We start from the raw sequence: 17,687 nt of genomic DNA on the forward strand, positions 1-17,687 counted from the left end.
GATGAGTGACCTTAAAGATGTGCTTCAAATATACATAAAGATAAGTAAAGTGATTATTCAAACGATAGGTAATGAAAAATCCCCATCATTTTTGGTTAAGCTTATTAGCACTAGCATTGAGCAATTCGCACAAATTCGCCTGGTACAAGCCTGGGCTATTGTATGAGGGTAGAATCACTTTCATTCGTTACCACAGTTATTGATTTGGGACTAATCACTATCTCTTAGAAGCATTGGCGTGAATAAGGGGGGGGGGGGCTAGGTGAGGCTTAGCCCTCCCTAGAAAAAAAATAGCCTCCCCTAGGATTTGAAAAGTTAGTTAGCAGTGATATCAATTTTCAACATAAAGTAAATGAATTATCTCCCATATTCATCCTATCATAATGAAATGAGTGGAAGACAAATGAATTTGTTTCTCATTTCTAAGAAAGATTTCTGTGTGGCAGTGAAATTGCATTTGTGTTAATTATGAAAAGGCAATATCTAATTGATTTGAAGGCCTCAAAATAAGCTTGATATGAACAACGGAGAGCTACCAAAACATCAATCAAAGTAATCGTGGTACTTTGTCAGCAGTCACAGGCATGTGGTCAACCATCACGGACTGGAGTGGTAGTTTTCCAGCAAACTTCTGCTTGCCTAGCAGCATGATAATCTCCTCAATTCCCATCAGCATCCAAGAAGGATTCTCATCAGAATATGAGATGAATTCCCCTCAGAATTCGAGAAAATTTTTTATTGGAATCTCTGAAGAATTTCTTTCAGAATCATCGAGGTATTCCATTTGAAATCCAGAAGAATTCACACAGGAATCCTTTCGATATCTTTGAGGGATACCCTTGGGAATCTGTGGGGGATATCCTTCATAATCCATGGAGGATTTGCTTCAGAATCTCTCGTTAATTTGCTTCGGAATTCCTCCGAAGTCATTTGAAGATTTGTTTCGGAATCGTTCAGAGATTTGCTTCGGAATTTGTTGACTATTTATTTCAGAATACTTCGACGATATGCTTCAGAACATCTTGAAGATTTAAATCGAAGTCTCTTGACGTTTTGCCTCGGAAACCCTCAATGATTTGCCTCGGAATCCCTTGAAGATCGGAATCCCTCTGACGATTTGCTTCGAAATCCCTCGACGAATTGCTTCGGAATCATTCGAAGATTTGCTTCGGAATACATCGACGATTCGCTTTGGAATTCTTCGAAGATTCAGTTCGGACTCCCTCGACGATTTACTTTGGAATCCCTAGAGGATTCCCTACGGAATCGCTGGAGGATTCTTAAAGGAATCCCTGGAGGGTTAATTCGGAGCCTTTCGAAGATTTGCTTAACAGATTGCTTCGGAATCCTTCGACGATTTGCTTCTACATCCCTGGAATATTGCCTACGAAATCCCTGAACATTCACGTCGGAATTCCTGGGGGATTTCCGATGGAATCTCTGGAACATTCCCGTCGGAATTCCTGGAGAATTCTATTTGGAATCTCTAGAAGATTCTCATTGGAATCCCTGAAATATTCCCGTCAGAATCCCTGAAGGATGGAACTGGAACATTCTCATTGAAATCCTTGGATGATTTCCGTCGAAATCACTGCAGGAATGTTGCATTTTTATTTATACTGTGGGACACAACAGAAAGCACATGCTTGAGCAAAGAAAATATATATGGATGAGTGTGATTGATCCGTAATTGCCTTAGGTAGTTGGACCGTATCTATCACATAACCACTAAGACAGCTTAAGGTCACTCCTGACGGAATCCAATTTTCAAAGTACTCGCGTTTTCAAGGGCACATCATTGATATGGAAGCAACGCACAACTGTCATTTTATTTTTTCACGCATGCTGCGACGCAGCAAAGCTAAAAAATAAAAATGACAGTTGTGCGTTGCTTCCGTATCGAATGGTGTGCCCTTGAAAACGCGAGTACTTTGAAAATTGCATTCCGTCAGGAGTGACCTTAATGAGGTTGTAAAATGTTCGAGCATTTTTGAAAAGAAGTTCCAAATAGAGAAAATAGATGAAGGGGCTATAGCCCCTCCTAAGCATTGAAGCTAGTTACGCCAATGCTTAGAAGGGAGCAATGCACTCTCCAATAGTCGAGATCTGTCTTGGCCAAGTCCTTGCGAATTCTGAGGAAAGGGAAGGATGGTTAGTTGGACACCTACTTAAGAAAGATGCAGAAAACTCTACGACCTCTCATAGGTGCCACGGAATGTTTTGGGATTCTTACCCGAGCAGCACAAGTCAGACAAAAATGGTTGCAGTAACTTGATTGTGACTAAATCTGGTCATATATATGTTGCGGTAACTTATGTGGAACATGTGTGCTGCTTGGGTTAGTATGGAAGGTTATAACAGTAGGAATCGTTTTGGTACAACGTGAAACACGGAAAGAACTAAAATAGAAATACAAAGTATGAAAGGGGGAAGCCTGGAATTGAACCAACGTCCTCCTGCTTATAAGGCAGAAGCGGTAGCCACTAGACCACCGGGCTCGTCGCCATCATTTTTGGTTAAGTTTATGGGAAAATATTTAGCCATTCTTTTCTACAATTTGGATACATTGAAAATCATAAAAGCATAGCATGACACAATATATTGAGGAGATAGTAGAGTAAGTTCACGAGGACACAGAAAATACTTTTGGGTTTTACTCGCTTGGTTAATGTTTTGCTTATGAACCGTAATATTTAGCTGCAGCATGGATACCAACATCTAAAAAGTGGATAAACAAAGCAAGTGCAGTCAGTATGAAAAAGTCGTTTGTTGTACAGTTCAAAGCTTATCGCATGCCACCGTAGTAGCCTCTATCGCTCCTACATGAGACAGGTCCTTTAAAGATACACACTACCTAGCCGCTGATCGTCAGTGCAACAACGCAAAACAGACGACTGCGTTTGGCTGTGCTATGTTTGCTTACATCCATTTCCAGGCTCGGAGTTGGTATGCCACAAAGTCTGACTGTGGTCATAACGATATGTCGGTATGTAATAGTTTCTACTTTGTTGGGCACTTCAAACGATGAACCCGAAAGTTGAGCACGAAAAAAATTGGCCACAAGAAATATGCTATGATTAACTATTATGTGTGTTTTTTTCATCAAGATTTAATTCATCCGATTTAGTTTTTGTTCTTGTATCCAGTAGCCGTGCAAGCAAAGGCGTAGGATTGCCAATCCGTAGATGGCGAGTTCGATTCTTGGTCGGATCTAGGATGTTTTCGGGTGGGAAACATGATCGTATCCATTGGTGTATCCATGGTGTATCCATTGCACTTGCCACAAAAGATACACACTCATGCACCGCCTACAAGGGCATGGTTGGCCGAGTTTTGCTTCCGGAATTTCTGTACTCATTGTGTTAAAATTCTTGGAAAAACGATTTGCCCTGTCATAAATAAACCAGCCATAAACACAAATGTGCATTTGATCGATGAAAAAATATCATAGAAAAAGGAAATAGTTATAAACAAACAAATGCGGCGTAAAAATCCCCACAGCTGGGGTAGGTTGACCCAGTTTGGTAGATAAGGTGATATATCAAATGATTTTTTTTTTTGGAAAATGTTTATAAGTGGAAACAAATTATGTGTACCGTCATCGAGGGTGACAATGGGTCTAGGGGGTGAGAATGGGTCATCGCTCTCACCGACAGTCTGGACGTCGGATAGCAAAAACCTTCAAAAAGGTCTCTTGTAATTTAGTTTTTTTTTCGTTGAGATACATTGAATATATTCTACAAGCATATTAACTAGTTGAAACAGTGACCCATTCTCACCCGCATTTGACCCATTGTCAGCCCCGATGATTAGCTAATCGAATAAGAAAACTTAATTTTTTTGAATTATTATTATATAAGAAACTCGCTTAAAATTAAATAAAAACAACCAATACCAAATTCCAGGGTTTGATTTTTTTTCGTGTTCAACCTTTACGGATACAACGCATGAAAAATGTTATTCTAGGTATACTTTATTTGCAATGTGCAAACAAAGTGTTTCTTGTTTATCTGCGGCATTTTTTCTAACTAGTATGGATATTTTGAATTTGCTCCGGACGGTGTTTATTATCAGTAGTGTTTCTTTTTCTATGACGGTGTCCATTTGACGTGATCCACATGAATCGATGTGAAACCGCCAAGGGCCCAATGGTACAGCCGTTAAATCCAGGGACAAAACTTTGATAATTCTAGAAAACTTTCTCAAAACCCAAATCCAATCGAATCAGTTTGGGACACAAGTCACATGCCGCACTGAAATAGAATCATTGTTGCTTCGTTCTAGAGGAAGACATCTACATAATGGTTTATCTCACATACTATCAGTGATGCCAAGCTAAAAGTTTATATAAACTGCGTTTATAATGGACGCAATATTGAATGCTGAAAAAGTACAGAATACGTGGTTTTTCCTCCGATTGTAAGAAATTGGAACGGCACTGATTGATAAGGCATCTCAGCAATAAGAAAAACAAATATGTCGAAAAAATGATTTGGCACCGTCAGCTGAACGACGACGATGACATATGCTTGTACGATGAATATGCTACAAATAAACTTGCTCAGTTTAGCACCGGCCGGAAAAGTCAATCGGGTGGAAATTATCGGGTCTATTATTTGAAAATCGATAGAAGGTTAACAGAGCCATGTTCTATCCCGAGCCGCGTCACACTTTTGCACGTTGTCTGCAGATGATAAGCACCAGTAATCAAAAAGGTTACGCTGTATCCAGGACTTATAACTCCCAGCCGGGGACGTTCCTTGGCGAAACATGTTGTGGAGCAGAGACGAGGGAAAACGAAGTCGGAGCAACGGGGGTCTTATTTATTGGGGCAAGTTTAGCCTGAATCAATTTGCTACCGCTCGGGCTAAGAGCGTACTAAGAATGATACTTAATTGGGTGATAATGAAGGTGAAGGATATACTCACTGGAGTCGAGCAGCCGTTGCGTCCTTTGGTACTCCTTTTCCGATTCCCGCTTGTGCTCCATGGCTTTGTGCGTTTCGATGAAGGCCAACCGCTGACCACGGTCGGTTAGATACTTGGTGTACATGCCGGCAAAGTTGATCGCCAGATAGAGCAGGGAGTTGGCAATCATCTGGCGCACGATGCAGGTGGTGTCCTGGATTGGAAAGATGAGAGGAAATAAGACGCCTGGAACTATGTTTTGTCGATTATAGACTTAACCATGAACATTAGTTTGGCTTCGACCATATTTTATAGTTATATAATATCAGATTAATGTCACAGACAGGGATCAATACTTTTGCCAACATATTATATTTAGTTGTTGCATCCAAAAAGATTTATTATTGTAAATTTTCGAATTTTATACACAAAATCATTAGTTTATTATGGGCTGATTTTTTATTTAGGTAAAGGCAAACTCTATAGCACTATATTTTATTTGCATACAAATAATTCAAGAGTTTTCTCCAGAATACAATCTAAAGCTCTGTAATCTCAAGATGTTCAGACTATCAGAATACGAAAACTCCATATTCTTATAAGACATAGCCATCCAACAATTGAACCATTTGTTTGAGAAACTGTATATTTGACGTTTTTGGTCAAAATTAGATTTTTACATATTCTGAACCCTCGTCCAAAAATACGTATTCTGGCAAAAAATACAAAAAAAATGGTTCAGGAATGTATGATTTTTTTTTTTCGTTTGTTTGAGAAACTACATATGTGTACGCACTTTGAAGAGCAATTATGGAGTACTGCTTGCAGTTTTTGCACTGGAAGTGCCCCAGGGTTGAGTCTCGCCTAAAAAAACTATTCCTCTGTATTGAAGAAATCGAAAGATTCGGTGCCAATTTGTTCGAAAACAGTTTTTTGTTGTTGTCTCGAAGGTGCGTATAAAATGGATATATGCAGTTTCTCAAACAAATGATTCAATTATGTACTATAACGATGATGATTGAATGAACTTTTAAGGCTCCCCAGACCTGAGCGATTTCATCGCCGCGATTTCATCGCCGCGATTCTATCGTTGGGTCGCTGCAAGCAATGTTTCATTTTGCGCTTCCAAAGCAACGGCGACAGAATCGCACGGTGTAAAAAAATGGATTATTATCGAAGTTTCATGTACCTCTGATTTTTTTTTCACAGAAAGTTAGGCAAGGTCATTAGAAATGAGGTACGGGGTGTTTTAAAATATTTCATCGGCGATTTTTTGAAAAAAGTGATTTTTATTGTTTTCTTCTCTAATATACCGTACAAAAAGTCAATTGATAACTCAACATTGGATCAATCATTGTAATTTACCCCTCAAAATTGATTATATACACATTTGAAGCCTTTTTGCCTTTCTCGTATCCATATAGTCAAGATAGGTTACACGGGTATAAAATATTGGAAAACATTTTTAATGTTCAAGCGTTCCTAAAGTATTTTTAGTGTTATTTTTTATGTTTTGAAATCTTTGCTGAAACACTAATCCAGCTCTGGCATCTATATTGTTCTCTGATGAATATTGGTTTTGTAATTCTATCTTCTGACATTTTTATTAGATGACCTGCCCACTGAAGTGCGCCGTATTTTATTATGTTCAGAATGTTTTCTCCTTTGATGATGGATTTTGCTTGTAATTCATGCGTATGAGCCACATATCTTTTTTTGGCCTTTCGCCGAGTATTGCACGCTGCATCTTTCGCTAGAAAAATCTGGAAGTATCCTAGGCTGCATTCAACGTTTCATGTCCGTAATTGCCCACACGGAGAATTGAGAAATTATAAAAAGCGGATTTCGTTTCCATCTGAATTATTTTTCTCCACCTGTATTGTATGAGACCTAACTTAGTCTTAAAACTGGTTATGTACGCCAGAGGTAACCCTATTTAAAGCAGACATTCTTCATAGGAAACGTCATTGCCAGTGTTTACAGCATTGTTAGTGTTTGTCAGCATTTCAAAGGTTAATTTTGTTTATACATCTTCAAGAGAGTAGAGCTTATGCATATGCTCTTAGGGGCGATTCAAATATGACGTCCACTACTTTTTGGGATTTCTAGACCCCCTCTCCCCCCCTCTGTCACGCTTTTTTGTATACCTAGTACATGTACTGTCACAAAATCTTAGACCCCCTCCCCCCCTAAAACATGTGACATCATTTTTGAACGACCCCTTAGGTTTTGCAGATGAAACTAAGCTCCTTATGAAACGATCGCAGAGTAGTGGTGGAGACTTTTGTCTCACTGAAGATAGAGATGGTGAGAAAGGACATATCCACTCACACTACCAGTACAGGAGATGATTGGAAGCGTTGAAGAAATAGTTCAAATCGGAATGCTTGTGAAATGGGATAATGATCCCTAGTAACATTGTTGTAGCTACTTAAGTATAACGGTTTCATAGCACACATAAAGAGTAAATCGCTATCTTCATTACAAAATCATAATTATTACTTGGGTGCAAGAAGGATTTTTTACAGCTTACCAGATTACTGCTCATAAAAGTATGAATGACCCACACAAATATGGAATCAATCAACAACAACAACAACAAGTAGCAACAATATAGCTTTCGTAACATGCAACCGGAAATGGATTTTGCTCTGTATAACTCCATCCAATAGCCTATTTCGGACATGAAGCGTGGTAATTATAAGAAGCAGGCCAGTAAGGTTTTAGGGCTTTCAAGCAAAATGTGCTGCGAACAATATTTGGTAAGGTTATTGTACAATGTACATGATATGTACCCAACAAATGATGAGACACTGTATCTAGAGGAAAATATTAACCCTTTAAAATATGGCAGACTGACAATAGGCTGGTCTCATAGTGCGAATGTTGGATGAAAGAAATGTGGCTACAACATTCAATAGAGAAGCATATTTGGGCTGGAAAAAGATGATAATTGCTAAAAAATGGAAATAATGCAAAAATAAAAAATAAAAATAAAAACATAGGGGTAACGACGGCTTTGGCAGGTTTAGTTCTATTATTGTCAGGGGGTTTTTCATGACTGATTATGCTCAAATTTGGCCCAAATATTCTTTGCATATCAAAGAATATTGTGGCCAAATTCCATAAAATTCGGTCGACAAAAACCCCCTGCCAATAATAGAACAAAACCAGCCAAAGCCGTCTGTTCCCTTAGTTTAGGAAGGCTTGAATTACAGAAATTGATATTTTTCAAATATTTAGATCTATTTCAAGATAGATTTTCTACTCAAAAAAGTCTACAAACGTGTACATTTTCAATTTTGAGGATTAATTACAATGATCCTTTATTGGCTTATTAATTGACTTTTTGTACGGTATATTAGAGAAGAAAACAATAAAAACCACTTTTTTCAAAAAATCGCCGATGAAATATTTTAAAACACCCCGTACCTCATTTCTAATGACCTTGCCTAACTTTCTGTGAAAAAAAATCAGAGGTACATGAAACTTCGATAATAATCCATTTTTTTACACCGTGAATCGCAATGGTCAAGCATTAGACCACGTCACGATTGTCGTGTCGCATATGTTTGGGGGAACCTTTATATAGTTTTCGACTGAGTTAATAGAAGTTGGGTTGAATGCTTTGGAATTCATTCAAGGTCAAAAGAGACTAAAGGTCGAAACGACAAAAAAGAAAAGATGAAGGGGAAAAGAAGAAAGAAGGATAAGAAAGGAAGAAGGAGGAATGAAAAAGGAAGAAGGGAAAATGAAGAAGGAAGACGGATGAAAGAAGAAGAAAGAAAAAGAAAGAAGAAGAAAAAACAAAAAAGAAATAGGATAAAAGAAACAGGAAAGAAGGAAAAAAGAAAAAGGTCAGTATGGGCGACTGCAATGCGAAGATCTTCTTATTCTTCTTTAATGGCTCTTAATTTCAACTGAAACTTGGCCTGCTTTTGAACTTTCTATTAGGTTTGTTTGTTTGTTTTTATTAGCGGCATTTCACACTGCTGGAGTGCATTCATGCCGTATCCAAAAATATCCCTCCCATTACCCATTCCATTACAATATAACATTTCATTTCTTCTTCGACCTAGTGTTGTACACTCCACTGTACTGCAACTCTTCTTGGCAGCGCTCATTATCACTCGATCTTTTCCGATCTTGTTCGTATCTAGCCTAGCGTATGCGGGCAGCAGGGACTATGTCCAAGGGCTTGACGATCCCTCCCCAGGCCATCTGCGAGTTGTGGCGCCTGCCTAGGGTGTGGTGCAGATTGACAGTGGGCCCTGTTAAACTTCTATAAAAAGCTGCATGAATCCGCAAGAAGGCTCCGCCAAAGCGACCGTGTGCCGCTCAAAGCGCACAAGCCCAAGTCCTGGTTTTAGGTGGGACGCTAAACAGCCCTGACACGACGGCCCTCCGACGAGACAGGAGGTTTGCGCAGGCCAAATAAGCCGTCTTTAAAAACAACTATTACGAACGGCATAGAAGATAATACGACTCGATACAATCGGCAACGACCTAAGCGACGAATAAAGGATCACGATTGGAAGCTTGGAACATGGAACTGCAAGTCGCTAGGCTTCGCAGGTTGCGACAGGATAATCTACGATAAATTACATCCCCGCAACTTCGAAGTCGTAGCGCTGCAGGAAATCTGCTTGACAGGACAAACAGTGTGGAAAAGCGGGCATCGAGCGCCACCTTCTACCAAAGCTGTGGCACCACCAACGAGCTGGGAACCGGCTTCATAGTGCTGGGAAAGATGCGCCAATGCGTGATTGGGTGGCAGCCAATCAACGCAAGGATGTGCAAGCTGAGGATAAAAGGCCGTTTCTTCAACTATAGCATCATCAACGTGCACTGCCCACACGAAGGGAGATCCGACGACGAGAAAGAAGCGTTCTATGCGCAGCTGGAGCAGACATACGATGGATGCCCACTGCGGGACTTCACAATCGTCATCGGTGACATGAACGCACAGGTAGGAAGGGAAGAAATGTATAGACCGTTTCATCGGACCAGATAGTCTGCACACCGTATCGAATGACAACGGCCAACGATGCATAAACTTCGCAGCCTCCCGCGGAATGGTAGTCCGAAGCACCTTCTTTCCCCGCAAAAATATCCACAAGGCCACATGGAGATCACCTAACCAAGAAACGGAAAACCAAATCGACCACGTTCTAATCGACGGTAAATTCTTCTCCGACATCAAGAACGTCCGCACTTACCGCAGTGCGAATATTGAATCCGACCACTACCTCGTTGCAGTAAGCCTACGCTCAAAACTCTCGACGGTACAGCTTAACATTGGGCGGCTACAAGACGGTAGACTAGCCAAAGAATACGCGCAGCAGCTGGAAGTTGCACTCCCAACGGAAGAGCAGCTAGACGCAGCATCTCTTGAAGATGGCTGGAGAGATATTCGATCCGCCATTGGAAGCACCGCAACTGCTGCACTAGGCACGGCGGCGCCGGAACAGAGAAACGACTGGTATGAAGGCGAATGTGAGCAGTTAGTTGAAGAGAAGAATGCAGCATGGACGAGGTTTCTACAACACTGCACGAGGGCGAACGAGGCACGATACAAACGGGCGAGGAACAGACAAAACTCGATATTCCGGAGGAAAAAGCGCCAGCAGGAAGATCGAGACCGTGAAGAGACGGAGCAACTGCACCACGCTAATAACACACGAAAGTTGAACCGTTCACGCAAGGGCCACGTGCCACAGCCTGATATGTGTAAGGACATAAACGGGAACCTTCTTACGAACGAGCGTGAGGTGATCCAAAGGTGGCGGCAGCACTACGAAGAACACCTGAATGGCGATGTGGCAGACGAAGATGGCGGTATGGTGATGGACCTTGGAGAACGCGCGCAGGACATAATTCTACCGGCTCCGGATCTCCAGGAAATCCAGGAGGAGATTGGCCGGCTGAAAAACAACAAAGCCCCTGGGGTTGACCAACTACCAGGAGAGCTATTAAAACACGGTGGTGAGGCACTGGCTAGAGCGCTGCACTGGGTCATTACCAAGATTTGGGAGGAGGAAGTTTTGCCGCAGGAGTGGATGGAAGGTGTCGTGTGTCCCATCTACAAAAAGGGCGATAAGCTGAATTGTAGCAACTACCGCGCAATCACATTGCTGAATGCCGCCTACAAGGTACTCTCCCAAATTTTATGTCGTCGACTAGCACCAACTGCAAGGGAGTTCGTGGGGCAGTACCAGGCGGGTTTTATGGGCGAACGCTCCACCACGGACCTGGTGTTCGCCATTCGCCAAGTACTGCAGAAATGCCGCGAATACAACGTGCCCACACATCATCTATTCATCGACTTCAAAGCCGCATATGATACAATCGATTGGGACCAGCTATGGCAGCTAATGCACTAACACGGTTTTCCGGATAAACTGACACGGTTGATCAAAGCGACGATGGATCAGGTGATGTACGTAGTTCGAGCTTCAGGGGCATTCTCGAGTCCCTTCGAAACCCGCAGAGGGTTACGGCAAGGTGATGGTCTTTCGTGTCTGCTATTCAACATCGCTTTGGAGGGGTAATACGAAGAGCAGGGATCAACACGAGTGGTACAATTTTCAATAAGTCCGTCCAGCTATTTGGCTTCGCCGACGACATAGATATTATGGCACGTAACTTTGAGAAGATGGAGGAAGCCTACATCAGACTGAAGCCAAGTGGATCGGTCTAGTCATTAACACGTCGAAGACAAAGTACATGATAGGAAGAGGTTCAAAAGAAGACAATGTGAGCCACCCACCGCGAGTTTGCATCGGTGGTGACGAAATCGAGGTGGTAGAAGAATTTGTGTATTTGGGCTCACTGGTGACCGCCGAAAATGATACCAGCAGAGAAATTCGGAGACGCATAGTGGCGGGAAATCGTTCGTACTTTGGACTCCGCAAGACGCTGCGATCAAATAGAGTTCGCCACCGTAACAAACTGACTATCAACAAAACGCTAATTAGACCGGTAGTTCTCTACGGACACGAGACCTGGACGATGCTCGTGGAGGACCAACGCGCACTGGGAGTTTTCGAAAGGAAAATGTTTCGTACCATCTACGTGAAGGAGGCGAATGAATCACTGTTGGGAGAAGCATCCATCGTTCACACCGCGAAAATCGGACGACTGCGATGGGCCGGGCACGTAGCCAGAATGTCGGATAGTAACCAGGTGAAAATGGTTCTCGACAACGATCCGACGGGCACAAGAAGGCGAGGTGCGCAGCGGGCAAGGTGGATCGATCAGGTGGAAGATGGCTTGCGGACCCTCCATAGACTGCGTGGTTGGCGACGTGTAGCCATGGACCGAGCCGAATGGAGAAGACTCTTATATAGCGCACACGCCATTTCGGCCTTAGTCTGAATAAATAATAATAATCGTATCTAGCCTCGATCGATTCGCTTGTTCCAGTCGACAGCCGTCTCTTTGCCGTGGTTCCGGATTGTGGGTTGTTGTGTGCGTCGTCGTCGTTCGCATCGTTAGAATCGTTGTCGCTGATGTTGTGATCTGCCGCATGCGGGGTAGCTTCAATTGTATCGGTGCGATACTCGTTCCCGTCCACGTCTTTGCTCTGTTGTTCGGCTATGTTAGAAGCTGTTCGTTTTTCTTACTGAGTTCCTCCGCTCGATGTCACTTGTTTTTTGCCTAGAATTGTTACTAGTGTAAATTCATTGTCTATCACCATACGCGATGGTATTTGCACTTCCATCTTCATCCGTATCACTCTGACACCGTCCGGTACCCCAGGAAAGAAATTCATCCAAACTTCGTTTTGTATGGAGATTACTTTTCCATACTGCTCCATGTGTTGGGTGATGGTTGTATTAAACATACATGGTGGCAGGTCACGGTGGTAGTGGGGGAAAAAACATTTACAAAATTCTACGCTACTCTTTGCTCACTTATTCTTACTCTTTGTTTACATTTTTAACACTGAACTCAAGTAAAACAATGATCTTGGAATGCAGCCATGCATAGAGCTTACCGGGCTCTTGAACATCAATGTTGCATCAAAATCTCCTAAAAATCATTAACAACATTCTACGCAACTCTTTGCAATACTTTGTTTACATTTTCTAACACTGAACTCAAATCAAACACTTATATCGGAATGCAGTCTTGTCATCTAATCATAAATACGCATCTCTTTGTTTACATGTTCTTACTCTGAATTCATGTCAACCGCTGATCTCAGTGATACTCTCTCGGGGGAATGATTGTGTACCCTCTCGGGGGAATGATTGTTCACCCTATCTGGGATTACCCTTCGGAAAATTATTGTCTAGTTCACACTACTAATAATCCACAATTTATTAGACGTGAAATCTAAAAATGCAATCAACTAAGTTTATCAGCGCACGCATAAATATTCTCCTTGCGATAAACAAATAATATCTATATTTAAATAAATTTTCTGTTTGTCTCGAATAAGAAATTTACATTTACATTTTCAAGAAAAAAAAAATTATTTGAACCGTTTGTTTGAGAAACTGCATATGTAACATTTTTGGCCAAAATGAGATTTTCATATATTCTGAATCCTCTTCCAAAAATACGTATTCTGGCAAAAAATACGAAATTTTTTTTTTGTTCAGGAATAAATGATTTTTTTTTTCGTTTTTTGAGAAACATATGTGCACGCACTTTAAAGAGCAATTATGGAGTACTGCTTACAGTTTTTGCTCTGGAAGTGCACCAGGTTGTTCAGTTTTGCCAAAAACTATTGATCTGTATCGAAGAAATTGAAAGGTTCGGTGCCAATTTGTTCAAAAACAGTTTTTTGTTGTTTTTTGAAATTGTGTAAAATGAACTTATGCAGTTTCTCAAACAAATGATTCATTTTAGCATAAATTTTTTTCCAGTGTCACAAATGTCACAAACAAAACTTTCAAAATTTTGTTTGTTCCGTGTTTTTTTTTTTTTTTTCAAACAAAACAAGCACCCGCATCCGATTTTTTTGTTTCTTCACACTTTTTTGCGACCGAGCTTGTAATTTCGGGAGCGCAACTGATCACAACGTACCGACTTGGCCATTGTCGTGTCAGGTGGAGAAGGCTGCATCCGAATCAGCCATCTCCAGCTGCTGCTCGATCCACAGCAGCTCGAAGGCCCAACTACTTCCAGCGAAATACATCACAAAGCTGAATGACCAATGGATATGCCCTGTTATTTAGTTTAGTGACCAGAACTTTCTTGGGCCAATCCGGGACACCTTAAGTTTAAAAGCATCTTAACCGGGCGCGAGTATTTTGATCACCTGCACTGCGCTGTCATTTTAGTTTCGTCACTCTTTTTCGTACCGGTCACTGTTTTCGGCTATCAATTTAATTGCTGTATTCCGTTCCGTTTGACATTTGACAGTTCATCAAATAGTAGCGCTCTTACCTGTCACCTGTTAGTTGCGCTACTGGTTTAGCAGCGACCGGTAAAGTGTCAAGTTATGATACTGCGCTGCCAAACGGCTTATATTCACCACCGGTAATCTTTTTCTAACCTTCACTATAAATTTTGAAACCGTAACAAATATTTTTTTTTATTCTGCATTTGAGTGATTTTTCAACATATTCAAGTGTTCATCACTATGCGTAACAAATCATTTTAGAACGGATTATTCTCGTCTCAACCAAAACATCCAGCATGATGCTAATTACTCGATTTCATAAAAACATCTAAATCCCCGGATGCCAAAAAAAAAAAAAATTAACGGTCAAAAAAAATTGTGGAGAAAAACTAAACACGATTGTATTGCATTCAAAAATAACTTTTTTTTCGTGTAACAGGTCTCATGGTTGAAAATTTAATAAGAAACATGAAATTGTTGCCTATATACTCTCCAATAATCGATTCATATTGTTTTCGTTCAAGTAATCAAAATTTGCCAACAGGATTTCAAATTTTTGTTAAATGCCTCCGACTGAAGAGAGAAATATATTATTTGACCTGTTTTCTTTCTGCGATTTAGATTTGAGCTGGTCGTCGTATTGGATGTCGACAATCTCCATTTGAAACATTTCAGGTACATTGTGTCATAACATCATTGTCGGCAGCACAGATGAGCGGTGGACAGCGACTTGAGAACCACTGTGAAGACCTGGTGGGTGTCGGTGACGGAATGCCAGAATCAGAACAGATTTCTGATGTGTGTTCTTAATCACTTTATTAGCCACTTCATTAGATCCTTATTAATTTGATTTGATCTTAATTAATTTCATTTGATTCACTCAATTAATGATTTCGTGTGTGTTACTTCTACGTGAAGTTAAACGCAATGACGCAATGAGAAAACAGAACTGTGCAATAAAAATCCTATTCGACTAAATGCTGATGTCATATTAGAAATTTGAAGACAATACTCGTCGATAGCAAATCCTTCCGCACGCGATGGCATATGAGCAAGTCAAACCACCTTCCTTTTGCCAGTGGAGATATATCAGCTTCCACACTGATATTCTTCCCTCCCCCTTCATACGGGAGCTTGGCAGAAGGAAGGTCGTGCGATATGTGCCATCACAAATATTGCCCTCCGCTCGCTTTCAAATCGACTTCTATAAAAACATTCTTCATGCCTGCCGTATCCTAACGGAACTATCAATTCTATACTTTCGCCTCTAATGCTATCATGATCATGTACGTCCAAGTTTGGAAGATGATATTAGCATTTCCATATCATTGTTTCATTTGATTTATTAAAATTCACTTTAGATCTAGTTCATAATTCACAATTTCACTCTACGGTTAACAGTCCAATTAAACGGTTGATGATCGATGATGGTTGTACCCGTCGAAGCAAGTATTGAATAGCCGCCATGATGACGGTTGCCGATGCCTTTTATTCTCCAGGGGTCGGAAGTCATTCGTTCTCCATCTTGCCGTTTCCGAAGGGTTTTCTGTCGTCGGCTGTCAGTGGAGTCGAACTCGATGCTTTAGACGAGGGTACACACACATTTGACGAAGAGCACACAGATCGATGATACATGATTTGCTTTCTTCTTTTCGAATAATCATTAAGGTGAATCGCGTTGGAATCCAACAAATTTGTCGGGATTTTCTTGGAATATTCTTCGAAACCACATAGCATTTTCTGGGGCACATAACTCCAAAAGCAAACGACAGGCAACAGCGAAAAGCAGCATGTGCTATTCGCCTATAAATTTACATTTTTAGAAGGACAAACGTGAAGTGAGGGCTAGGACGGCCATTGTGGCAGCCATTTTTGGACTCTGTCGTTATTGTCCTTAAGTTGAGAAAATGGATATTTCGTTACTGTGTTAAATAACCCGGATAAAAAATACAATTGAGTTGCAATAAAATATCATTAAATCACAATACATTTTATTTATGAACATTAAATTCTATTGTTTTTATATTATACCAATAAAAGTCCCATATTGTTGTTCCAATAGACGTACAATAGATTCAATTGCCAGTAAAAAGTTGGCAATAGAATCACAATAAATTCAATTGTAATGGCAAAAATTTGTTCGAGAAAAAATCGATTTTTTATTGTAAAGATACATAACAACCCCTAAACTTGTAAAACTGCCATTTACGATAGCCGTTATGGTGGAAAATAATATTCTTCAATGTTATTCTACTGTGAGCCACAATAGAGTTTACCGTAATTACTATTAATTTCATCGTAATGTTACAATAATTTCTATTGTCATTGTTTTGGAATTTTTTATTAGGGAAACCTTGTATTTTGTCAGCATATTTACCAGATTTACTACTGTTTTCAACAAGAAAAGTAAATGTACCAGTTTTCAGCAACCAACTGTTTCAAAATGTTTCGTGATAATTTCGTTATAAAAGTCAATCCAAAAAAGCTGAGCCACTCACCCATTCAGGATATATCAGTTGGCATTGGTTTTTCTTTCTCGTGCAAAAATATTGCGATTTCGATTTCGAAGAGAATAAAACCTCTCAAGCCTGGTACCACGGCTTAGTCAGCGAAAAGCAATAACACAGCAAATCTCCGTATTCTGTCTCTATTTCTGTCGTCATTATTTAGAATTGGTGGTGGTCGATTGCTCACGTTGATATAGTTTATTGGCTTAATGTCGAACGTCAGTATTTCAAGAATATTGATCGTTTTCGCACATAGATTTTCTTAGTGAATAATGCAATGTGCAGAGAATGTCACTATGATTGTGTTTCCTTTCTTGGAAGTGTCACGAAGCCAGCGTCCTTTCCCGTTATTGTCGATGCCGGCTCCATCAGTTGTAAGGCTGCTTAACTTTTTAAAGGAGTGTCCAAGCTCCTTCATACAGGTCTTAATAGTTCCCTCGGGTCTTTTCCGGTCGTTCCACTCATTGTGATCAAAGCTGCCAATTCCTCATTTTTTTTAGAAATCGTCGAAAATATTTTTTAACGTAAACAACCATTAAAATCATTAACATTAAACGTATTTTCGGTTTGTTGTTTTAAAACAACATTGCGCATTTGAGGGTTAACAAGTTCTCCGTCCTAGAATAGTTTCATTCGTTTTGCTAAAATCTCACTAACAGCAAAACTGGACGGAATGCATCTCCCGGCTATGTATTTGTCAGAGTGAAGAGAGTTTGTTGCTTCGTTAATTCACTGTTCCACCAATAATTTGAATTAATAATCTAAATTTAAATTAAATGAGCAACATAGGGTAGAATACGGCATTGGCAGGGTGCGACAGTTGTTGGCACCCTCAACAATATTTGCGTTTTCCAGCAAACATAAACTATTTATAAACATAATTTTGATTCAATCACACAATTTCAAGTCTCGAAAAGC

At 40.4% G+C, this 17,687-nt stretch overlaps 1 protein-coding gene across 9 annotated transcripts in view; it reads right to left on the minus strand.

Moving 5' to 3' along the window:
• Positions 1–17,687, minus strand: part of LOC134226589 (adenylyl cyclase 78C) — a 366,691-nt gene that overhangs the window by 52,955 nt on the left and 296,049 nt on the right. For all 9 annotated transcript variants that reach the window (XR_009983514.1, XM_062707455.1, XM_062707450.1 and 6 more), the window contains one exon: positions 4,929–5,121. Coding sequence is in view for 8 of the 9 variants with exons in the window: in XM_062707455.1 (XP_062563439.1) it covers positions 4,929–5,121 (193 nt within the window). In the remaining variant the exon portion in view is untranslated. The remainder of the gene's footprint in view (positions 1–4,928; positions 5,122–17,687) is intronic.

This window comes from Armigeres subalbatus, chromosome 3 (genome assembly GCF_024139115.2).
Source record: "Armigeres subalbatus isolate Guangzhou_Male chromosome 3, GZ_Asu_2, whole genome shotgun sequence".
NCBI classification, from domain to species: Eukaryota; Metazoa; Arthropoda; class Insecta; order Diptera; family Culicidae; genus Armigeres; species Armigeres subalbatus.